General features: G+C 40.8%; 1 protein-coding gene across 1 annotated transcript in view; it reads left to right on the top strand.

The window, feature by feature from the left end:
• Window positions 1-13,273, top strand: part of CPNE4 (copine 4) — a 465,450-nt gene extending 452,177 nt beyond the window's left edge. The window contains exon 5 of the mRNA XM_044066730.1: window positions 12,706-13,273. Within this exon, the coding sequence (XP_043922665.1) occupies window positions 12,706-12,837 (132 nt within the window). The 3' untranslated portion in view covers window positions 12,838-13,273. The remainder of the gene's footprint in view (window positions 1-12,705) is intronic.
• Window positions 13,274-23,533: the final 10,260 nt, after the last annotated feature.

Genomic DNA, 23,533 nt, shown 5'->3' with positions numbered 1-23,533 from the left:
CTTCCTTACTGCTATCTAATTCTCTTCCGTGACTTTCACAATAAATATACCATAAGCCTGTTTTTCCCCTCACTTCATATTGCAATTCCTATCTGTATTAGAGTAACTTATCTTTAATTTCTCTACAGACTATCTAAAATTTCTCTAAATATTAAACGATTGTCATATACCTTGTATTAATTCTGAACTGATGTTTTTATATTATGTCTAATTTGCTATAAGCAATTAAATGGCAGATGTTTTTGTTTTATTTTTAAAGTCTGTAAAATTATTGTTCTTCAAATTTTTTTTAATAATTCGGAGCTTTTCTCCCAGGGACTCTGCTGAAAATAGGCTTCTACCCAGTCGGACTATCCCAGTAATCAAATCTCAGTAAATAAATAAAATCTTTACTGTCTCAAAGGCAAAGACGCACCAGGAAATTGAAGAACCAGAAGTGAATAAAATGCTGGAGATAGACAGAATCTCAGCTAAAGTGCATAAGTACATGGATAAAAACATGTTAGATAACTACATAGCAACATTTCAGAATATGTGGTGTAAAGACAGAATGACCTCTTCATTGAAACAAATAGTGATGGCTGTTATATCAAAGTCAAATAAACCAAGCCTAAAAGTGATGTCACCCCATTCAGTTTTATTATTAATGTGAATTATAAGATTTTATGCAGTTATGGGCCTGAAGGCTTCAAGCATCCTACTAACTTTAATCCACTCCCACCAGTGTGGCACTGTAAGGTCATAAAGAATAGGCATACTTTGAAAAATGTGTGAGAGGCATTGCCTCTGATGGAACATGCAAGGAACCCATATAAATCCTGTTAAACTGCCCAGCCATCAGCAGTACTTAACCTAAACTTAAAATATGCGTATGCGTGTGTGTGTGTGTGCGTGTGTGTGTGTGTCTATGTGTATATATATATATATATATATATATATATATATATATATATATTATATAAAAAAAAAAATATATATATATATATATATATATATATATATATATATATATATATATATATGCACATGGTCCATACAAGGGAAAGACAGAAGAGAGATACATATATGTTTAAATATATAAATATATATATATATATATATATATATATATATATATATATATATATATATATATAAAGCTCCTGGGCTGAGTCTGAAAAAAGTTCATAGAGAAAAGTGCTCTACCCCAGTTAAGAAATAAATGAGCCACCCCCCACTCCCCCTGTTAATTATATATGCTATCTCCAAATGCTATCTCCAAGATCATACAATCTCAGGAAAAGGGCATATTTCCTTACTCTGAGAATTGTGCACTCTCACATACCTGTCAACCATCTGTGTAGTCAACTATGTTTTGTCAACTAAATAGATGTCAACCAAAGGGGGTTTGGTCCATATTCAATTCCCCCATATATATATATATATATATATATATATATATATATACATACATACACACACACAGAGAGGGGGAGAGACAAGCACACATGCATGTGCACATGTGTGTCTATGTGAGTGTGTATATATATATATGTATATATATATATATATGCACATGGTCCATACACGAGAAAGACAGAAGAGAGATACGTATATGTTTATATATATATATATATATATATATATATATATATATATATATATATATATAAAGCTCCTGGGCTGAGTCCGAAAAAGGTTCATAGAGAAAAGTGCTCTACCCCAGTTAAGAAATAAATGAGCCACCCCCCACTCCCCCTGTTAATTATATATGCTATCTCCAAGATCATACAATTTCAGGAAAAGGGCATATTTCCTTACTCTGAGAATTGTGCACTCTCACATACCTGTCAACCATCTGTGTAGTCAACTATGTTTTGTCAACTAAATAGATGTCAACCAAAGGGGGTTTGGTCCATATTCAATTCCCCCATATATATATATATATATATATATATATATATATATATATATATACATACATACACACACACAGAGAGGGGGGAGACAAGCACACATGCATGTGCACATGTGTGTCTATGTGAGTGTGTGTATATATATATATATATATATATATATATGTATATATATATATATATATATATATATATATATATATATATATATATGTATATATATATATATATGCACATGGTCCATACACGAGAAAGACAGAAGAGAGATACGTATATGTTTAAATATATATATATATATATATATATATATATATATATAAAGCTCCTGGGCTGAGTCCGAAAAAGGTTCATAGAGAAAAGTGCTCTACCCCAGTTAAGAAATAAATGAGCCACCCCCCACTCCCCCTGTTAATTATATATGCTATCTCCAAGATCATACAATCTCAGGAAAAGGGCATATTTCCTTACTCTGAGAATTGTGCACTCTCACATACCTGTCAACCATTTGTGCAGTCAACTTGTCAATTAAATAGATGTCAACCAAAGAGGGTTTGGTCCATATTCAATTCCCCTATATATATATATATATATATATATATATATATATATATATATATATATATATATATGTATATATGTATACAGAGAGGGGGGGGGGAGACAAGCACACATGCATGTGCACATGTGTGAACATACACACACACAGACATACACACACACACACACACACACACACACACACACTCACACACACACACACACACACACACACACACACAGCAGTGCTTACAATAGCAGGAGAGGCTGCCTCTTTATTATGGTATACCTTTACCCTCGCTGTGTAGCACATTTGAGTAGCTGCATACGCAATGCACTTCATGGACTTCTCACTTATTCTTGGACTTAGCTGGTACTTAAGAAGTTTTCCTATGCATTATTTTTCTTTAACAGTATACCACATTAAACCATTGTGTGGAATTTTTCAAAAGTAAATCTTAGTGCCTAAGGAGATGACTATTTTTACATGTATGTAATAATGGGGTACATAATGATGGCATTAGGAGTTTCTCAATGCAGGGCAACTGCATAGCATAATACATTTTTGTACAAAGCTGTGCTAATACAACCCTTGGAGAAAGTAAATCCTTTCACAAGCAGCCCAGTAATTCATTGCATTGGATGATTTTATATGTTCCGTAGAGCCAAATGCTTACAAAAGTAGACAACGTGAAAGTTTTATTTATTTAGATATTGATGGATGGTATAATGGCAGCCAAGTTTTCTTTATAATATAACTTCCAAAAGGGCACTGAAATCTAATACATATTTTGTTTTCATGCTATAAAGCACACCGGCCCTTAGTGAATTATTTCTGTTCTTGTTCCTTTGGATATTGTAAATGGTTGCTGTATAATTCCCCATTTTTCCAAAATGCCTAGACAGGAGTGAGAGGATGCACAGGAGGCTGGAAAACAGATACTACATAATCTGCTTATATTGATTACCATTATGTTATAGTCAGGGAAATACATATTTTTCCATCTAACATCACACTGCATGTTAATGGCTTTGCTAGGCAAGTACATGAGAACAGTTTTCCTAAAAGATGTAATGTGAAGTTGTTAAATCTCGCCGTTTATTCTCAGTGATGGGTTCGGAGCCGATCCTCGGCTCTGACACGTCCAATGGCAAAGCTCAAGGTTTGCCAGTAGCTCGAGACCAAGCCACGTATCTCATGATGTACTGCTGGAATTACCTCAGATCTAGTTTGCTGTGGCACAGATCTCGGTGTTCCAGATAGCTCAGACCAATTTTATTTGCAAGTTTTAAAAACTTTTTTCTTGACTTTCTTGTTAGGATAGTTGATATATATATATATATATATATATATATATATATATATATATATATATATATATATTCTATATAGATTTAGACTTAGATAAGTGCCCTGTGTTGGTTTGGCTTTTTCTATAGAGTTGGCCTGGTATTTAACCAAATTCTTAGCAGTAGTTTGTTAGATAGTTTCTTGAGTGTTTTTTTCTATTGTTTAAATTTGTCTAATCTTAAAAAAACTGATGTCTGATGAAAAAGAGAAGCCACATCCTAAATCTGGCTTCAAAAAAATGTTTGGATTGTGGACAAAAAATGTCAGTCACTGACAGGCACATTCAATGTGTTTATTGTCTGGGGGCTTTACACTTCCAAGACTCTTGTAGCATCTGTCACTCATTCTCTTCCAGGGTACTTTTAGAGAGGAGGAGGAAATTGGTGGATAGGGGTTTACTTCAGCACCCCTTCTCGGAAGCACTGGGTGACCAGGATGATGCTAGTAAATCCTCAAAGTCATCCAAGTCTTCAGGTGACTAGAAGTATCAAAAAGGTTAAAAAAATGGAGGGTCCAGGGTCATCGGTTCCACTGCCCTCGGAACTGAGTGTCCCTTCTGTTTGGAGCCAGCTCACAGCTTTGGAGCAGGTTTCTGAGATTCCCTCATCTCCTCTGCTTCAATCAGCACCCTCGGTGCACTCCTTGAAGTCTTCTGTCAGCCTCTCAGATCTGGATATGGACCGGTTGGTGCAGAAGCCTTTACGGGCACCAGGCCTTGCCAAATTGTTGTCAGCTCTGACGCCTTCATCGGAACCAAAGACCATTAACCCGGACTTGAATGCTACTCCTCTAAGCCATACTGGAATTTGGAGCTGGAGGAGCCTGATCTGATGGTTGTTGAGCCTGTGGAGCCGAGACCTGCTCTGGTGTTATCGGCTCCATCTACTCAGACATCCTCGGTGCCGACTGGGGACTCTAGGAGCCGACACTCTCCTGTCGGGTCCGGAGGGGATAGTCATACCAATTTGCCAGTGCCAACTCGTCCTCTCGGGGCTTCGGCTCAGATGAGCTCGGCTCCTACCTCGGGCTTGGAGCCCATGGTCTCGGTGCAGGAGGATCGAACGGTCCCTTTGGATCCATCTACCCCTTCTCGTTGGAGCCATGGTGCATTCAATGCCATGAGGAGAGTCCTGTCTCCAAAGACATCATCAGCATCAGGTCTGGCTTCCTCCTCCCCTCAAGCACCTGCGTCCGCTCCTGCTTCTACTGGTCAACCCAAGCGTAGAGACCCTGAGCCTCAAGTAGCCCCACAGGGCACCCCCTGCTCTTCTGATACCTCCCCAGATGTCCCTACAGAGGAGGTACCCAGGAAGAGACTGTGCAAGAGGAGGCACTTGGACTCCCCACAGAAGTCTTTGACATCTGACACTGGCTTAGATGAGTCAGAAGGGTCCCCTCGATCCCTCTTTGAGGATATCTCCTTTGCAAAGATATTAGAGATCCTTAATCAGAGGGGTGGTTGACAGTCCAAAAGCCCTACTGAAGATGAGTCAGTGCTCTTGAAGGCTTTCGGGTCTTAACCTTCCACTTCTTGGGTGTCTCCGCCTTACAATGAGCTCATGGAGCTGATCTCTCTAAGCCGTGGGAGTCTCCGGAGGCCATGGAACCTGTCCCTCGGAAACCAAATAAGTTCATCTCTGCCCCAGTGGATAATGCTTTTTTGACTAAGGAAGTGCCTGTTGATGCCATGGTGGTGGCGGCAGCCACCAAAAAGGAAACGTCTGAGACGTCCTCATCTATCCATCCTCCTAACAGAGATTCCAGGATCATATAGATATGGGAAATGCATGTTTAGTTCAGCGACTTTTTCTCTTCGATTACTGAACTACTTAACCCATTTTACAAGACTACAAAGAGACCTCCTGAACGAGCTAAGAGAAACTCTCCAGGGTACAGTAGCTGCAGGGGTTGCCAACAAAGTTAACACCCAGCTCGCTACCCTAAACTCGATTGTGAACTCATCCATGCATCTCATATCTTATACAGCTGATGGTTCGAGTAGAGCCGCTAGTTCAGGCATTGCCCTGCATAGACAAGCCTGGATGCATCTCTATTCCTTTGCGGAGACTTTCAAGTCTTCCTTTATCAACATCTAATTTGACGGCTCATCCCTGTTTGGGCCCAAGGTAAAGGAAACTCTAACCAGGTGTGAGCAGGAAGGCAAGACTATCTGCTGTTGGAGTCCATTTTTCTACCCCTACTCAGCCCTGTCCCAAGGGCCCTAAGGACAGAAATATGTGGTTCCGAAAAGCACAGGGAGCCTTTCAGGACACACATGGAGAAACCCCCTCTAGAGGCAGAGGAGGGGGTTATAATGGAAGACGCCACATGGGCGGCAGGGGGGGTCTGCAACAGCAGGTTAACAGAGGCCAGTTCTCTGGTCAGCCCTACCAGCTCTCCTGAAAGGAGACCAGCTGTCCGGCTCTGGAGGCAGTCGGGGGTCACTTATCTTTGTACCCAGAAGCCTGGCTAAGCATAACATCTGATACCTGGGTAAAAAGCATCATTTCCAGAGGGTATTTCATACTGCTCTCTTCCCCTCCCACTCCTGTCAACAGAATCCTGGATGTTCCACCCAGTCTCAGGGAGCAAGCAACTATAGAGGTCCGCAGGTTGCTAGAAAAAAAGAGTAATCCAGCCAGTCCCAGCAGACTAAACAGGATTTGAAACTTACTCAAGATTCTTTTTGGTTCCAAAGAAAACAGGGGACTGGAGACCTATCTTGGACCTCAGCAGACTCAACCAATTTGTAAAAAAAGAAAAGTTCCAAATGGTCACGCTTCAGGCCATTCTTCCCTTTCTAGTGAAAGGTGATTGGATGTGCTCCATCGATCTCAAGGATGAATACTACCACATAAAGATGGACAGACACTCCAGAGATGGAGTCAATCACTACCAGTTTTGAGCCCTGCCCTTTGGTCTCACTACAGCCCCCAGAGTGTTCACCAAATGCTTGGCAGTGGTCACGGCTCACCTGAGGTGTCTAGGATTCCAGGTGTTTCCATATCTAGATGATTGGCTCCTCACCGCCACCACCAGGCATCAATTGATTAAGGCAACACTATCTACTCTGACACTCTGCCACCACTTAGGCATTACAGTCAATTTCGAAAAGTCTGCCTTGTCACCATCGTAGCATACTGTCTTTATAGGAGCAGAGTTAGATACCTCAACCACCACTCTACATCTTCCAGTCGAAAGGGTCTCACTTCTTCACCAACATGTCAACTCATTGGCATCGAAAAACAGAGCTACAGCCGCAGAGGTCTCGAAGGTACTTGGTTTGATGGCGGCAGCAGTTCTAGCCATTCCACTCGCAAGGATGCATATGCAAATTCTTCAATGGCTCCTGTTCGCTCAGTGGTCTTACCAGAAATTAACAATGAACCATATGATTCTCATCACAAACTCTTGCAAGAGGGACCTGGTTGACGCCTCTTCATGTCACATTAGGAAGACCCTTTGTGCTCCCCCCCAAGTAGCCACTGTGACCACGGATGCTTCCCTGTTAGGGTGGGGGGGCATTTTCAGGGAAAGACTGCCCAAGGCACATAGACGGATCAAGAGTCACATCTGCATATCAATGTTCTGGAGTTGAGAGCAGTACTTCTGGTGTTGCAGTACTTTCAGGACTCTCTTCCTCTAGGGACAATTGCAATTCAGACAGACAACATGTCAGTGGTCTGGTACTTGAACAAATAGGGCGGAACCAAGTCTTATCCCCTTTATCAAGAAACCCTCAGGGTATGACAATGGGCTGTGTCATCCCAGCATTTTTTGTTAGCAACACACATCCTGGGAAAATCCAGTGTGATAGCGGACAAACTGAGCAGGGCAATCCTGTTGCCTCATGAGTGGTCTCTCAACCAACAAGTTGGGGACATGATTTTCCACAAATGGGGCCAGCCTTGCTGCAACCTCTTTGCCAGTCACATCAATACCAAATGCAGAAGCTACTTTGCTCTACTACCACCTCTGGGACATCCATCGAGAGATGCACTCATACACGATTGGCCTCCAGGTCTACTATATGCATTCCCTCCAATTCTATTGATACCCAGGTTTTTACAGAAAGCAAATTTGCTGGGAAGGACTGTTATCATTATAGCCCCCCCATTGGCCTTGACAGATTTGGTTCCCTTTTCTTCACCATCATCTGCTAGGGGATCCATGGATCCAGGACCCAGTTCCAGACCTCCTGACACACCCATCAGGGGACCTCCATACTTCATTGCAGTCTCTAAAGCTGACTGCTTGGCTGATCCATTTCCCCAAATAGCCAGGCTTCATTCACTCTCAGATGACACAAGACAAATTCTACTGTCTTCTCATAAACCATCCACCAGAAACCTATATAGTAGTAAGTGGAAAAGGTTCTCCATTTGGGCCAGTATACAAAAAATTGACCCTTTCCGAGCTCCTTTCTCGTCCATTTCAGAGTTTTTGACAATGATTTTTAATGAAGGAACAGCAGCTGCCACAGTTCTGGTTCAGCTAGCCTCCATATCTAATTTCCACCTTGGATTGGATAGGTTAAATATTATGGCCCATAAGTTATCTAAGGTTTTTCTCAGAGGTGTTTTTCACATGAGGCCTCCTGTCAAAACCCCTAATTCTCCCCGGAATTTGTATTGTATGCTATCTCAGATAATTCTTCCCCCCTTCAAACCAGCATCATCTTGTGATCTCAAATTTTTGTCCTGGAAAACTATTTTTCTAGTGGTCATTACTTCTGCCCGCAGAGTGTTGGAACTTCAAGCATTATCTATCAGACCTCCTTATATGATTTTCCATGCTGATAGAGTATCTCTCAGAACAAACCCCTCCTTTTTGCCTAAAGTCTGTTCTGAGTCTAATATAAATCAGGTCATTGAGTTGCCAGTATTTTTTCCCAACCATTCTAACAAATTGGAATACATGCTGCACAAACTTGACGTGCACAGACAGCTCAAATTTTATCTTGCTAGAACTAAGGATATTAGGAAATCAGATCAACTTTTTGTATCCTTTTCGGAGGCCAGAAAAGGTAGACCAGTGGCTAAAACAACCCTTTCAAAATGGTTATCGGATTGTATCTCATTTGTTCATGGAACTGCTAACATACCTTTGCCACACAAAGTAAGGGCTCATTCAACTAGAGCCGTTTCTATGTCTTCTGCTTTTCAAGCTAAATTGCCCCTTGATAACATTTGTGCTGTAGCCACTTGGTCTAAGCCTCATACATTTATCACTCATTACAAAGTGGATCAGGCTTCCAGGGACAGGTCTTCTTTTGGTTCTACGGTCCTGAAAAATATACTCCCGTGAGCCACCCAAGATTGAGGGTGCTAGGGACGCTGCCCATCAGTGAGAATAAACAGCAAGATTTAACAACTTCACATAAAGAAGTTATGTACTCACCATAACGTTCCATGTGAGTTGTTTATCTTGCCTTTATTCTCACGTCCCTCCCTCCATCCTACTCCTGGCTGACAGTTGACCTAGAGGCTAGTATCATCCTGGTTGTTCAATACTTCTTCTTCCTTCTTGGGGAGTGCACCCCTTACAGGGGTATGTATACACACAGCAAACAAGATCTGAGGTAATTCCAGCAGTGCACCATGGGATAAGGGGCTTGGTCTCGAACTAATGGCAAACCTTGAGCTTTGCTATCGGCTGTGTCGGAGCCGAGGATCGGCTTCGAACCCATCAGTGAGAATAAAGCCGAGATAAACAACTCACATGGAACGTTATGGTGAGCACATAACTTCTTTTTATAGCTTTTAGAAATAATTTCTACACACTACGCAAGTAGGATTAAATAATGCACTACAGAAGATGGAATTCTGATGAAGAAAGATTGCCCAGGATATTCTGACAGATATAATAACTTATCCAGAGATTAAGAATGCAGTCCATGGTTATAAATAACTAATGCAAAAACATCATCACTTTACCTTAACAGAAACAGGACAGTGAAAGATAGAGACCCATTTTTTAAAATCACATCAGATGTTTGTACCCATTTAAGCTTCATAACCATTAGGTATTTTGCAGTCAAGTCAATATATAAATAATGCCATTGCAAATATTTAAAAAGCATTTTCTAATAAAAATTCAGTTCTACAAAGCTTGCTTATTAATAATGCTTTTCCTTAGTGATACCACAGAAGCATTTAGTTGATCAATGGCATAGAAAAAATGTAGCAAGCTGATAAATACTGCAACTAATAAAACTACAACAAGGCAATGTTTTTTCTTTGAAATGTATTCTATATCTGGTTGCTTATTGCATCTCATGCACCTTAACTTACTTGTTTCTGTTTGTCTTTTGTATAACAATTGGCCTTTACAAATGTAGCCTTACATATTTTATAGTCTGTTCATCCATAATTGTTTGTTATAAACTTTAATGTTATGGAAATTAATTCAGTTCCATGGCATAGAGAGATAAAGCCTTGGCAAACATTGTCAGCCACAGGCCTTTATTTTTTTCTTGTACTTTGGAGAAGTAGATTCCAAACAGTAAAAGCCCCAGGATTGATCCCTGTGGAACACCACTGGTTACAGGTCTGCTGTTGGAGGTGGATTCCCCTATTTTGAATATCTGTGCTCTATCAGTGAGACAGTGACCCATATAACGATATAAGGGTTATTACCTAGCTGGGTGAGATTGTCAGTGATGCCTAAGTGGGAGATAGTGTCAAAAGCCTTGGTTAAGTCTAGGTAGGCGGTATGCACAGATTTCCCATCATCTAAGGCCTTGGTGACTGTCTCAAAGAAGTCCACCAGGTTTAATAGGCATGATCTACCTTTGACAAATCCAAACTGAGTAGGGTCAAGTGTTTGGAGGTTACCTATATCTTTGTTGATAGGGTCCATGATGATTCGCTCCATGGTCTTGCAGATAAGGCTAGTCAGGCTAAAAGGTCTATAGTTCCTGGGGTCAGTGGCAGCCCCACCTTTGAGCAAGGGAATAACTGTGGCTGTTTTCCATTCAGATGGGATGAAGCCAGTGGTTAGACTATGATTAAAAAGAGTACCCAATAGTGTTGCTAATTCTTGTTGGAGCCCATATAGTATGCAGCCTGGGATGTTATCACATCCCACAGATCCCGTGTTTTTGGCCTTAGAGAGGGTGTTTACAACCTGCTCTTTACAAATGCAAAGTACGGGACAGGTGGTAGGGATGTCATTGGATATGTGTGGTGGGGACAGGGGAGTGAAGTTTTCACAGACCCTGTCAGACAACAGGTTAGCTATGTCCACAGGCTCAGTATACATAGTATCACTAACTACCAGTTCAGCACAGATCTGGGTCTTTCCGTTTAGGTTGCAAATGTAACTAAAGAATGCCTTATGGTTGTCTTTAGCTGAGGAAGCTAATTTGGATTAGTAGTTTGCTTTGGAGGACTTCACAAGAAGTCTTATTTGTTTGTTTAAGCTGAGGAGGGTGTGTTCCCACTTTAGGGCTTACTCCGTCTTCTTCTCAGACAGCAACTTCTTCAGATTATTGTAAAGCCTGTTAATGGCAGTTGTCTACCAGGCAGGTTTGTTCTTCCTTGAGAAGTTTGTTTTGGTCCTGTCAGGTATAGCTGTGTCAATGCAGTTATACAGGTGTTTGTATAAAGCACTGGTGTAGAACTCGGCATAGTTGCCAGTTCCTTCTGAGAGGGGAGGTGCAGAGAAGCTATTTATACCATCCTGTAAGAGGTTATAATCTGGTTTAGAGATTTTTTTTAGTTTAGTTGCTGCTGGGAGGGGGGGGTTCAGGTATGATAGTTACTTCAGATGAGACTGATTTGTGGTCAGACCTCACCTGGGAAGACCTCACAGAGGGGGTGCCACAGTGATCCCCCAGATTGATAAGCACCAGATTCAGGGTGTTGGCACCCCTTGTGGGAGTGTCAACCAGTTGGTCCAGGGCATTGGAATTAATGAAGTTGAGGAACCTTTGGGCAAGTGAGTTTCAGCATGAGTAATTTCCCCAGTCAATGGATGGGTAGTTAAAGTCGCTCAAAACCATGGTGTTTGGATGTATCTTGATAGAGTCAAGTAGATCCAAATAGGTAGAGTGGGTGTCCTGATTCATGGAGGGGTTCCTGTAGCTGGCAATGACTTGAATATATATCCTACCAACAGTTAATTGCAACTGAAGTATCTCCAGGGAATCATACTGTTTCACCAATCTGGAGGTGTATTTATCTTTGATGAATATTGACACACTGCCTCCTTTAATTTTCACACCTTCAGTCTGTGGTCTGATCATGTGGAAGGAGGTGTAACCTGGTATGGCTGGGGTGCTCTCCAAGCCTTGAACCAGGTCTCTGTGACTGCACAAATGTCTGTGTCTTCCACAGTGAAGACTGCTTCCAGTGACTGCAGTTCCATGTTAAGACTCCTAGCATTTAGCAGCATAACCTTGAGGTGGTTTTTAGGTGGAGTTTTTTTGAATTACAACCCAAGACACTTCTAAAAATGACCATCTTCCAGCTGGGCTAACCTGGTCAACAAAATATAAATAAATAAATAAATAAATAAAATTTGAAATGGGGTCATTCATATGGTATTTGATGGCATGCTCTATTAGCAGAGTATTGTCCACATGTGGTCATTTATGACAGATACTGTAGGAGTCAAAATCAATGGAGAATTTTAAATATGTGCCAATGACACTAAAGATAAGCCTGTCTGTAAGCTATATATGAAACTAAATCAGGGGGGCAACTTTTTTATAGATTAGAGGCACTAATTGATTCATTTTTCCTGCTGACAGAGTCAAGTTCTTTATTGTGAAATGGAAGCGCAGATTACTAGTGCATGTTATATTTAAATATTCTGGCATCTAAAATAAGCACCAGTGTTTTGTCTGGATCCTCATAGTTTAACATTTCTAAGCATTTTTTTTCTTTTTCTTTTTTTTTTTTTTTTTTTTACCCACAGGCTTCTCCTGCTGCACTAGCAAAAAGTGTACTCGCTGAAGTCCCTAATCAAGTTGTCGATTATTACAATGGGAAAGGAATAAAACCAAAATGTCCATCAGAATATGAGTCTTCCAGAACATTAGCACCTTAAGTTATTTTCTCTGTTTCCCTTCCTATTTCTCTTTATATTGTTATATTCCCTGAAACACTTTTGCATAGTTTAAAAAAATTATATAAGATAGCACGTTTTGGTGATTTTTAACCTACCTGACAATTTTTGCATGTGTAGCCAAAAGGCTTGCATCTGTTAAGCAGTTGTATTGTTGAATACTTTTTACTAAAAACGAAATTACTTCTTTACACAACAGCATGTCGCCTTGAAATAAAGAGTTATCTGGATCAAGTTTTTATACAGGTTTGTTGAAATTTTGCTAATTTCTTATCTTTACACTGTAAAGCATTTTGAAATAATTATTGAGAGTTGATAGACAAATGTTGGTATCATCTGCTACTGATAATTTTTCAAATGAGCAGATGCATGGACTGTATTTTGCATGTCTAAAATAAAACAGCACACTTTTGCAGTGGTTGCCTGTGTTTTGATTGCTTGTAGTAAATGTAAATTTCTTCAAGAAATTAAAAATTGCCTTTGATATACCACTTGTGTTTTTTATGCACAATGTAGGATGGACTACTTTATTGAGATCCTATTTTCTGCTGAAGTAAAACATATGTATGCCTATACACTTCTCTATGTCATATTAGTCTGGTGAGTTTTTATCAGATGTAATGCTCTCCTGCATGTGAACATTTGATCCAAAGTTAGGACAGATTTAGTTAGAATTTTCCATATCTGTAATGCTTACTCAAATACAAATGCTGTTGTACTTGAAAAGACTGAAACAGAAATATTGAAATCACACAGCATCTCAAGTGAAAAATCTTACAGCAAAAAATACCTCACAAACTGTAAATACCTTGTTTTTGCTAGGGTACACCCTGTGTATCCCTCATTAGGGCTCCTGTGCCTCACAGCACTGAATCATTAAACACATAATGCCCAAAGTCACACTAACTGTATAGCTAATATAACCCCAGAGAAAAATACAACAAACCAAAGCTTGATGTACTAAGACATCAACATGCTCCAAAAATGATCACACAGTTAAGTTTAGATGAGAGTCAACAAACCTGTACAATTAACAGCAAATAGGGAAAACAGATTTTCCATAAAATAATATTGATAATCCATGTTTTTGCATGTAGTATATAAGCATTTTTTTATTTCCATTCTTATATTTGAAGTCACCTAAACTTTATTTTCCCTAATTTAAAAACACTCACAGTGCATTACAATATTCTGTTCCAGTCTGTAGCTAGGTTAACTGGTGCCCTTTGCAGATCCCTAGTTTGGTATACCCTTCCTCAAGTCAAAGCTGAGGTGCAAACACAAAAGACCTTGAAACTGAGGAGCTTAAAAAAGCACTTCTGCCTTTAAGCTGTAGCATATCGCTTGCCTTGAAGGGAACAAGTGGCTTTCTATGCTTTAGCACTTTTCGAAAGTACTTTAGCACTTCAGCCATGACTGCAAATATAGCCTCAGCATTAATTTCTGAAAGGTAGTACTGCACTCATTATCAGCACCTGCTAATTGTGCCCTCCAACAGCTTACATCCAGGGCAGCAACAACCCTTGCCCCAACCTAGTCTGTTAAAGGTTGAGTTTTACTAACTTTCCTGTATCTGCAATAACCATGCATCAATGTCACGTTCAAATATCTCCTAAGAAATCTCATGGTTTTAAGTAAGATGAAAGACTTGCCTCTACTGTGAAATTGTAACATGGACTTTTTTCCCCTTAGTATACTTCTTTCCAGTTCTTAGACTGACCTACTGCTGAGAATTCCCATTAACAGGATCGTCAGCATGGAGACCAGTCTCACTGATAGCGTAGCATGATAATACAGCAATCTGGAAGGAATAGCTAATGCTAATTATCCATGTGCTCACCCCTGGGAATACCAGCAACTGAGAATTTATGCTACCAAGCAGTTCAGAGAATCACTCGGCTGTATACGTTTAACTGTTAGAAGAAATACTGAACATCATCCAAAGATGGCAGTCACCCATTCAAACTTATGGAAGCAGTTGTGATGCAGCAGGAAAATTCATAGAAGACATTGGGTGGAGAGTGTTAGTGTGTGCATGTGTGTATGGACATGTATGTGCATGTTTGTAAGAGCATGAATCTAGAATCTGGATGTGAGTGTTTGTGTGTGTGTGTGTGTGTGTGTGTGTGTGTGTGTGTGTGTGTGTGTGTGTGTGTATATGCATGCATGTCTGCGTGTGTCTCTGTGGATGTGTACCCATGTGTGTTGTGTGTGTGTGTGTGTGTGTGTGTGTGTGTGTGTGTGTGTGTGTGTGTGTGTGTGTGTGTGTGTGTGTGTGTGCATGGGTGACTGAACGTGTATGTGTGTGTGTGTTGGGGGGGGTGCCTTTGCCAACATGATACATGGGCCATTAAGGAGACTACTACCTCCATTAGGTCTGAGAGTGCTATTGACAATCTAGAGTGAGAGTCAGAGACATACTAATGCACCAGTATCAAGGTCTTTTTCATTTCAGCCATAGCTGTTTCTGAATTAAATGTTCTCACCATCATGATAATTGACCTACCTGCAACCGAAAATTGCCATGAGCAGTAAGATTTTTTTTTTCTGAATCCTGTGGGTAGATGATTTAATAGAATGCAAATACTGGAAAATGCAAGTTTACTTTACTTTTTAAACAGATGTCTTTTTACTTATCATAACTGTATTATGTAGAAACAAGTTATTCTCTCAAGAAAGTTAGTTACTTCGTGAATAGAACTAAAAGCTTTGTCCCCCATTATTTTTGACATTGTCCAGATTTTTTGTGCTAAGAGGTTGAGAGCTATGGTGTGTGTGTGTGCGTGTGTGTGTGTGTGTGCGTGTGTGTGTGTGTGTGTGTGTGTGTGTGTGTGTGTGTGTGTGTGTGTGTGTGTGTGTTTGAGTTTATGTGTGTGAGTACATGGTGTGTGTGTGTGTGTGTGTGTGTGTGTGTGTGTGTGTGTGTGTGTGTGTGTGTGTGTGTGTGTATTTGAGTTTATGTGTGTGAGTACATGGTGTGTGTGTGTGTGTGTGTGTGTGTGTGTGTGTGTGTGTGTGTGTGTGTGTGTGTGTGTGTGTGTGTGTGTGTGTCTTGAAATAGACTGCAGGCCTGCACAGAACTGATTCTCTGCCTTATACCTGTTGTACTGTGACAGACTCTAGCTTCTCTATGATCTTGAAATAATAAAATGAATAATAGAAAAATTACTAAATTAATTGAATGGCTTCACTAAATAAATCCCTTGCTGTTATCTGTTCCTTGCTTGTGTGGGGTTGGGGGGTTGGTATAATGATTAAGGCATTTACCTCACAGTCACAAGGTATGGGGTTTGATTCTCACCCTCAAAAGAGAAATTGGCTAGGCTTAAAATGTCCCACAAAGCAGCTAGCATAGTACATGTGAACATAGTTATAGCCAACTGCCTACCCATGCAGAATTGCCCTTTGTCCTAAGGTGTGTACCATAAATATATAACTAAAGAAGTAGCTAGGAAGCAAATTCAAGTAATTGATAAACCTGTCCTCTGGCATTCATTATAAGAGGATTTGCTCACCTGTCATTTGATTTCTAGAGGGATGACTAGATGCCATTGTAAGGTGAAGACCAATTGAACTGTCTGGCAATCTTCTCAGGGAGGATGGAAGTACCTGACCTACCTATCAGTGCTGGGGTCAGACAGTGGTGCTGATGCTTTTTAGTTAAGTAGAAGGAAGTCTTGACATTCTATGCCACGGTGGTACGACGGTAGCGTTGTTACCTCACAGCAAGAGGTTCTCCCGTTCGATTCTCAGCTTGGCTTGGGAGTGCCTTCTGTGTGGAGTCTGCATGTCCTCCCCATTGTTGGGTAGCATTCGAAAGACATGCGTGCGTAAATGGGCGTGCCTTCGTTGAAGGTTGGGCATCGAGCTGGCACCTCAGCATTTCGTAAAAAAAATCTACTGCCAATCATTAGTGGACCGGAGTTCCGCTGTGGCGACCCCTTACCGGGAAAAAGCCGAAAGACAAACAACAACAACAACAAGGAAATCTTGACATTAGATAGATGTACGATGGATCATATAATTAGCTGAGACTCTGGGTTCTGCCTCTTTTGATAGATCCATGTTCAATTAGCATCATATTTCTTCACTAACAAGCTGTCATTCTGTAAGAATTAAAACTCTGGCTCCCACAAAAAGTGGATCTGCTGCTTAGCTTAATTAAATTGGGCTAGGCTAGTATGGAATTAAACAAATAAGTTGTTTGTAAGCTTTATATAAAGTATAAATGAACTAAAAGGAATTTTAGTTAAAAAAAATAAAGGCTGGTTTAAAGCATACCTCCCTATGGTGTGTTCATCTAGAAGTGAATTATTCTATGTATATATTTGAATGTTGTTAATTGGGCAATAGACCATATGAACAAGCTATTCTTGTTAAAGAACATGGAGTTTAAGTTTGTTGGTTAACTTCACAAAGACTACAGAAAAAGTAAAGGAAATTTTAGTTTAAAAAAATGTTTCAAAGTACAGTTCACTGGAGTGTTCTTTTGGATATGAATTATTATGGGCATATGTTTGAATTTTGCTAAATGAGTTTGAACCACAGCCTTGCTCCTTTATTTTTAGAGAACATTGTGTTTAAGTTTGCACATTAACTTTAGGATGGAGAAGTACCTAGACTGGAATGAAAATGAAATGTAAACATGGTGAAAAGAGTCACATGAGATGATGGGGTTGAAGTGAAGAATAATAATTCCTCCCACATGCTAAAGACAAGATAAAGGTAAAAGTATGGTTGTATAAGTAAACTTACTGATACAGTATATGTTCATATAATCATTGCTGCATAACCTTAGCTATATGGGTTATATTCTGCCAAGGATAAAACAGCTGAACAGCTTCCAAACAATTGGTGCCCAAACCTGACTTTTTAGACATCTTAGCTGAAGCTGATTAACAGCTTGAGTACTTGGAAAATGCCGTGAAACTTTTGAAGCTAGATGGCTTTACATACTTATCAGGATAGTAACTAAGTAACAACAGGCACCAAAGCTAAGTACTACATCATTATGCCAAACTACTTGGAAAATGCCGTGAAACTTTTGAAGCTAGATGGCTTTACATACTTATCAGGATAGTAACTAAGTAACAACAGGCACCAAAGCTAAGTACTACATCATTATGCCAAACTTATGCCCCAAAAACTAATGTGTACACTGCAGATGACCTTGCAAATGCTGGATGGCACTCATACTCACAGGCCTAAACAAGGGTGGTTAGGTGTCTGTGTGCCTCTCTAACCAGTGACCCACTGTACAGTCCCATTTTATATGGCCTAAGTGGCAGTGTAAGTATTCCTTGTTCGCACATGTTTATGGAGGTTATGCATACTTTGCAAACATTGCAGAACTTTGTCACATGTTTAAAGAGGTTATCTACACACCGTAGAACTTTATTACAAGATAAACAATGTTATGCCTATGCATTTATATTTTCCACTATTTTTTCTCCTTTTGTAATTGTATTGGAACATGTCAACCATCAAAAAGAGACATGCTACTTCCCACCTGGCCACAATATCCCTCCACTAGAAAACCTCCTCAGCTGGATTACCCACCATCTCCCCCAAGAGACCATAATTTTAGATGATTTCAATATTGATTGGCAATCCTGTTGCGGCAACCATCCAAACCCAACATCTAAACCTTCATGGCTTCACCCAACTAGTCCAGTCACCAACCAGAATAAATAAATACTCCAGCAAGCACACTACCCTGTATTGGATACTAGTCAGCAAGATTCCCCAGTCCTATATAGCAGGCTGCCTGTCAGATAGCCTCAGTGATCATTCCCCAACATTCCTACTCAAAAAACACCTATACCAAGTTAGACCTGTGGTCTACCATCAAATATGTAAAAAACTACACTTTAACCCAATTGCATTCATCTCATCCCTCAAAGAATGTAACTGACACTCTGTAAATTACCTCAGCTTAGATGACACAGTCCAATTTTTCAATACTACCTTCCTATGCATCCAAAATAACCATGCCCCCATAAGACTTACCAGAACCAAAGCCCAGCCCTCCCCATGGCTACAGAAAACCACTAGGTCAAAAATGAAAAACAGAGATAAAGCCTGGAAACACTGGCGCAAAACCAAAACCCCCTCAGCTATATAGAAATTTATAGAACTACGCAATAGAGTCAAAAAGCTAATAAAGCAGGACAAAATCCAATACTACCAGTCTGCCCTCAACTCCTCCCAACACAAGCCCAAACAATTCTGGACCTCCATAAACTCCATCCACCACCCAGGTAAAATCAGTATCCCTCCACCTAACATTCCTCACTCCTCAGAAAATATTGCTACCTCATTCAACACACACTTCACACAACCCATACTATCACTAGCTAGACAATACAACCCCCCTCCCCTACACCCCACACCTTCACCCAGTAATCTCCCCACACTCTTCCCATTTTCTCCCATTCCTACCTCCAACATAAGAAAACTCTTAACTAAACTTAAACCCACAGAATTATCAGTAGACAACCTCCCAAGTGAATTCCCTAGCCTACCCAGTATCAATCTTGATTAACCAATCGCTGTCAGAGTGCTACATCCCTACACTATGGAAAATATCACACATAATTCCCTTCCACAAAGGCGGCCCCTCCACAGAACTAACCAACTACCGCCCCATAGCAATTCTATCTCCACTCTCCAAAATACTAGAGAGATGCATTCACTCTCGAATCTCAGACTGCCTCCTTTCTAGTACTCAACATGGTTTCTGACCAAACCATAGCACCACCATTGCCTTAGTCTCTTTTACTAACACTATACTTCACCATAAAAACAATAGCCAGCTCTCCTCTGCTACTTTCCTAGACCTATCTAAAGCATTTGACATTGTCCCACACAAACAACACATCTCTGTTCTCAATAACCTATCCTTCATTCAATCAGTCACCAACTGGTTTCAGAGTTACCTGTCTGACCGCCAGCAATCCGTTGTATGGCAAAATGACATATCTCCCCAACTATCTGTCTCTATTCGTGTTCCCCAAGGATCCATCCTTGGACCCCTACTTTTCTCTATTTTCACCAATAATCTAGCCTCTGCCACCAAACATGGCACACTCATACAATATGCAGATGACTCATCATCTGCTCAACCCAGTCCCTACTCGAACTGCAAAAGGTCACACAGGATGCTTTTTCCTCTGTTGAAACTTGGCTATCAGATGCCTAGTTAATACTCCACCCAAACAAAAGTAAACTCCTCATCTTCCAACCCACCAAACATACTCAAAACAACTCTTACTTTTAAGATCACAACAAAAGACAACACCACTATCCACCCAACAGATCACACCAAATTACTAGGAGTTGAAATAGAGAATAATCTCAAATTTGACATTCACTTATCCATGACCATAAAAACAGTCCACAAAAAAGTAGGAGCCTTATACAGAAATAAACAACTCCTCACCAAAGCAGCTAGGATTTCAGTTGCAAATTCGCATCTTATCTCCACCCTACTTTATGCCTATCCAATATATACCAACCTAAGGCAATGCGATCCAAATAAACTCGAGACCTGCTACAACAAAATCGCCAAATTCGCCACTGGGGCATCCTACCACATTCACCACTGTATCTCACTTACTGAACTAGGATGGCTAGAACTCCCTCACCTTTGTTTAATTTAACTGTTGAGGCTGCCCACTAAAGTGTGCTAGCCTGTGTAACTGATTTATCACTGTGTCTGCATTTTCTGTGTTTTTCTATCAAAAAAACAAAAAATAATCCTTGTTTTCCCGCCTCTCCTCGACTAGTTTAGACCAGTTTACAGGCATTTCTGTATTCTGGGCTGTGGTATAGTTCCTGTGTTGTCCATTACCTTACTTGGATAGAAGGAAGTTTCCTTGCTCACCAGTGGGAGTGGGGAGCCTTGAGCAGCCTACCTGGCCCTGTAGGAAGTGACCTCAACACAAGAGCTGTAGTAATTGGTTGTTTTGGACCATTTCTAGCTCTTTTGTAGTTCCCTGTTTAAAATCCGCCTCTGGGCGTTTTTTTCTGGCTATACAACTCAGACAAGCTCCTCTTGGTCCTGCAGAGTGGTCCTAGCTACAGAGAACTCAGAAAAGCGACTACTTTCTGGATTTAAGTATCTTTGCTGTTTTTTTGCTTGGAATAGCTTCTCTAGCTTACCCTAAACAAGCTTAAACTGTTTTTAGCTGTTTGCTGCATTATTTTAAAATCTGCACTTAAAGTTACTTTTTAGTCGAATTTGATCGAAAGTTTGTTTGTTTGTTTGTTTAATTTAACTGTTGAGGCTGCCCACTAAAGTGTGCTAGCCTGTGTAACTGATTTATCACTGTTTCTGCATTTTCTGTGTGTTTCTATCAAAAAAACAAAAAAACAAAAAAATAATCCTTGTTTTCCCGCCTCTCCTCGACTAGTTTAGACCAGTTTACAGGCATTGCTGTATTCTGAGCTGTGGTGTAGTTCCTGTGTTGTCCATTACCTTACTTGGATAGAAGGAAGTTTCTTTGCTCACCAGTGGGAGTGGGGAGCCTTGAGCAGCCTACCTGTCCCTGTAGGAAGTGACCTCAGCACAAGAGCTGTAGTAATTGGTTGTTTTGGACCATTTCTAGCTCTTTTCTAGATCCCTGTTTAAAATCCGCATTTGTGCGGCTTTGCACGATTGTGCGCATACGGTTAAACAAGGTTAAACTTCTTCTGGCTCCGCCAAGTCTGTTCTTCAAATTTTCCCTTAAGGAAGCTCTACTCTTAGTATAATCAGACTACTTGCTATATTATAAGCCTAGCACTTGTTCTCAAAACTTCTCTACTAAGTAAGCACTCTCGTACTAAGTAAGCACTACATCCACCTACCACCCCTGTGAATATCCACTTCCCTTAAAGGCACAACACTCCCTTATACTGTTCTAGCATGTCGAGTGGTAGATTACTGGCATCGTCTCCAGTTCAACTGGTTAATTTGGGTATCTTGAGACAATGCTACAATTGTCTCATGTACACAGACAACCCTCTCCTCCTCCCAACAAACACAAATACGCGTGAGAGATGCAACTATATAGCCAAACTGGAGGCTGAACTCTCTCAACTCAGGGCTGGCATGACCAGACAGGAGGAGATGGTAACCACACACACAACAAACCCAGTCCCACATAGACCTACCACAACTGCAAACCAAACACATAAAAACACAAAGACATACTCGGAGGCTCTAATAAAAAACTTACCAAAACAACAGAGGCTCCCAAAGCAGACATCCAAAAATCCACCACCTCAAAACAAAACACATGCAACACATACTTCAATAAATCAGTGTGTCAACCAATCACAGCCCTGAAGGCCAAACACCATGCCTGATACACTAGTAATAGGTGACTCTATAGTCAGAAACACTGATGTCCTGCTTACCAGGCTGAACAAGGAGAGGGTGACTGTGAGCTGCCTATTGGGAGCTAGGATCCGCCACATAACACCCGCACTCAGGTCACTCCAAAGCAAGTACAAATATGACTCTGTCATTGTCCATGCTGGTGTGAATGACCTGAGACGTACCTCCCTGGACTACATGAAAAGTGACATAGAGGAGCTCTCTGATTATGTAGCCCAGGCTGGTATGACCCTGACCCTGAGCAGCATCTTGCCCTCACCAAGCATGATGCCACAGTACAAAGACAAGATGATCAACTTTAATAATTGGCTCAAGTACTGGTGTCATTCTAAGGGGATCCAATGTCTGTCTGCCTGGGATGACATGTTGGACAAGCCACACTGCTTCGCAAGGGATGACTTGCACCTGTCACCACTGGGCTTCCGGATATTGGCTAAGGCTCTTGCCACCCCCATAGTGCCTTTTTTAGGCAAGGCTCAAAAGACAAACCCACCTCCTTAGAAAACAAAAATGGAAAAAAACTAAGGGTAATGTGCTCAACGCCAGAAGTCTAAATCTCAAGATGCAGGCACTCGATGCACTCCTCAGTATGGAGAACATCAACGTCTGTGCGGTAACTGAAACCTGGTTCAAGGTTCCTGAGAGCACCCCAGCGCTACCAGGCTATACCTCGTATCATGCTTTTCGGCCCCAAAACCCGGGCCGAACCACAAAGGGAGGGGGAGTGTCCATATTCATCAAGGACACCCACACCTCCAGGTTAGTAGCAACACATGAAGCATCAGAGACCATACAGGTGCAACTAACCATAGGCAAAACTGCTATACAACTGGTAGCATGTTACAGACCACCCTCCCAATCTCAGGAACCCCACTCAGCCTTCCTAAAGACATTGGAGGATATGAATGTATCACAAAATACCATCATACTGGGAGACTTCAACTACCCAAACATAGATTGGGTACATTATTCTAGCCCTAACACCCTAGCCCAAAGGTTCCTGGAATTCATAAATTCAAATGCACTGGAACAACTAGTCACCTCTCCCACTAGGGGAGATAATATACTAGACCTGATCATCACAAACATGGGGACAAAATGCTCCACACCGGAGGTATACTCCTCACTGGTGAGATCTGACCACAAACTAATCACCCTGGATATACATATCCCACCTCCACCCCCAGCACAAAAGACCACAGTGAAAAACTTCTCAAAAGCAGACTTCACTCTTCTTAAGACTGAGATGGTATCCTTTAAGCCCACTGGGCCAGTGGATACCACATCCCACAATGC

This window comes from Protopterus annectens, chromosome 3.part1, assembly GCF_019279795.1.
Source record: "Protopterus annectens isolate FY-2018-M chromosome 3.part1, PAN1.0, whole genome shotgun sequence".
NCBI classification, from domain to species: Eukaryota; Metazoa; Chordata; order Ceratodontiformes; family Protopteridae; genus Protopterus; species Protopterus annectens.
Note: the sequence above shows the minus strand (reverse complement) of the source record. Positions and strands in the feature narration are given on the sequence as shown.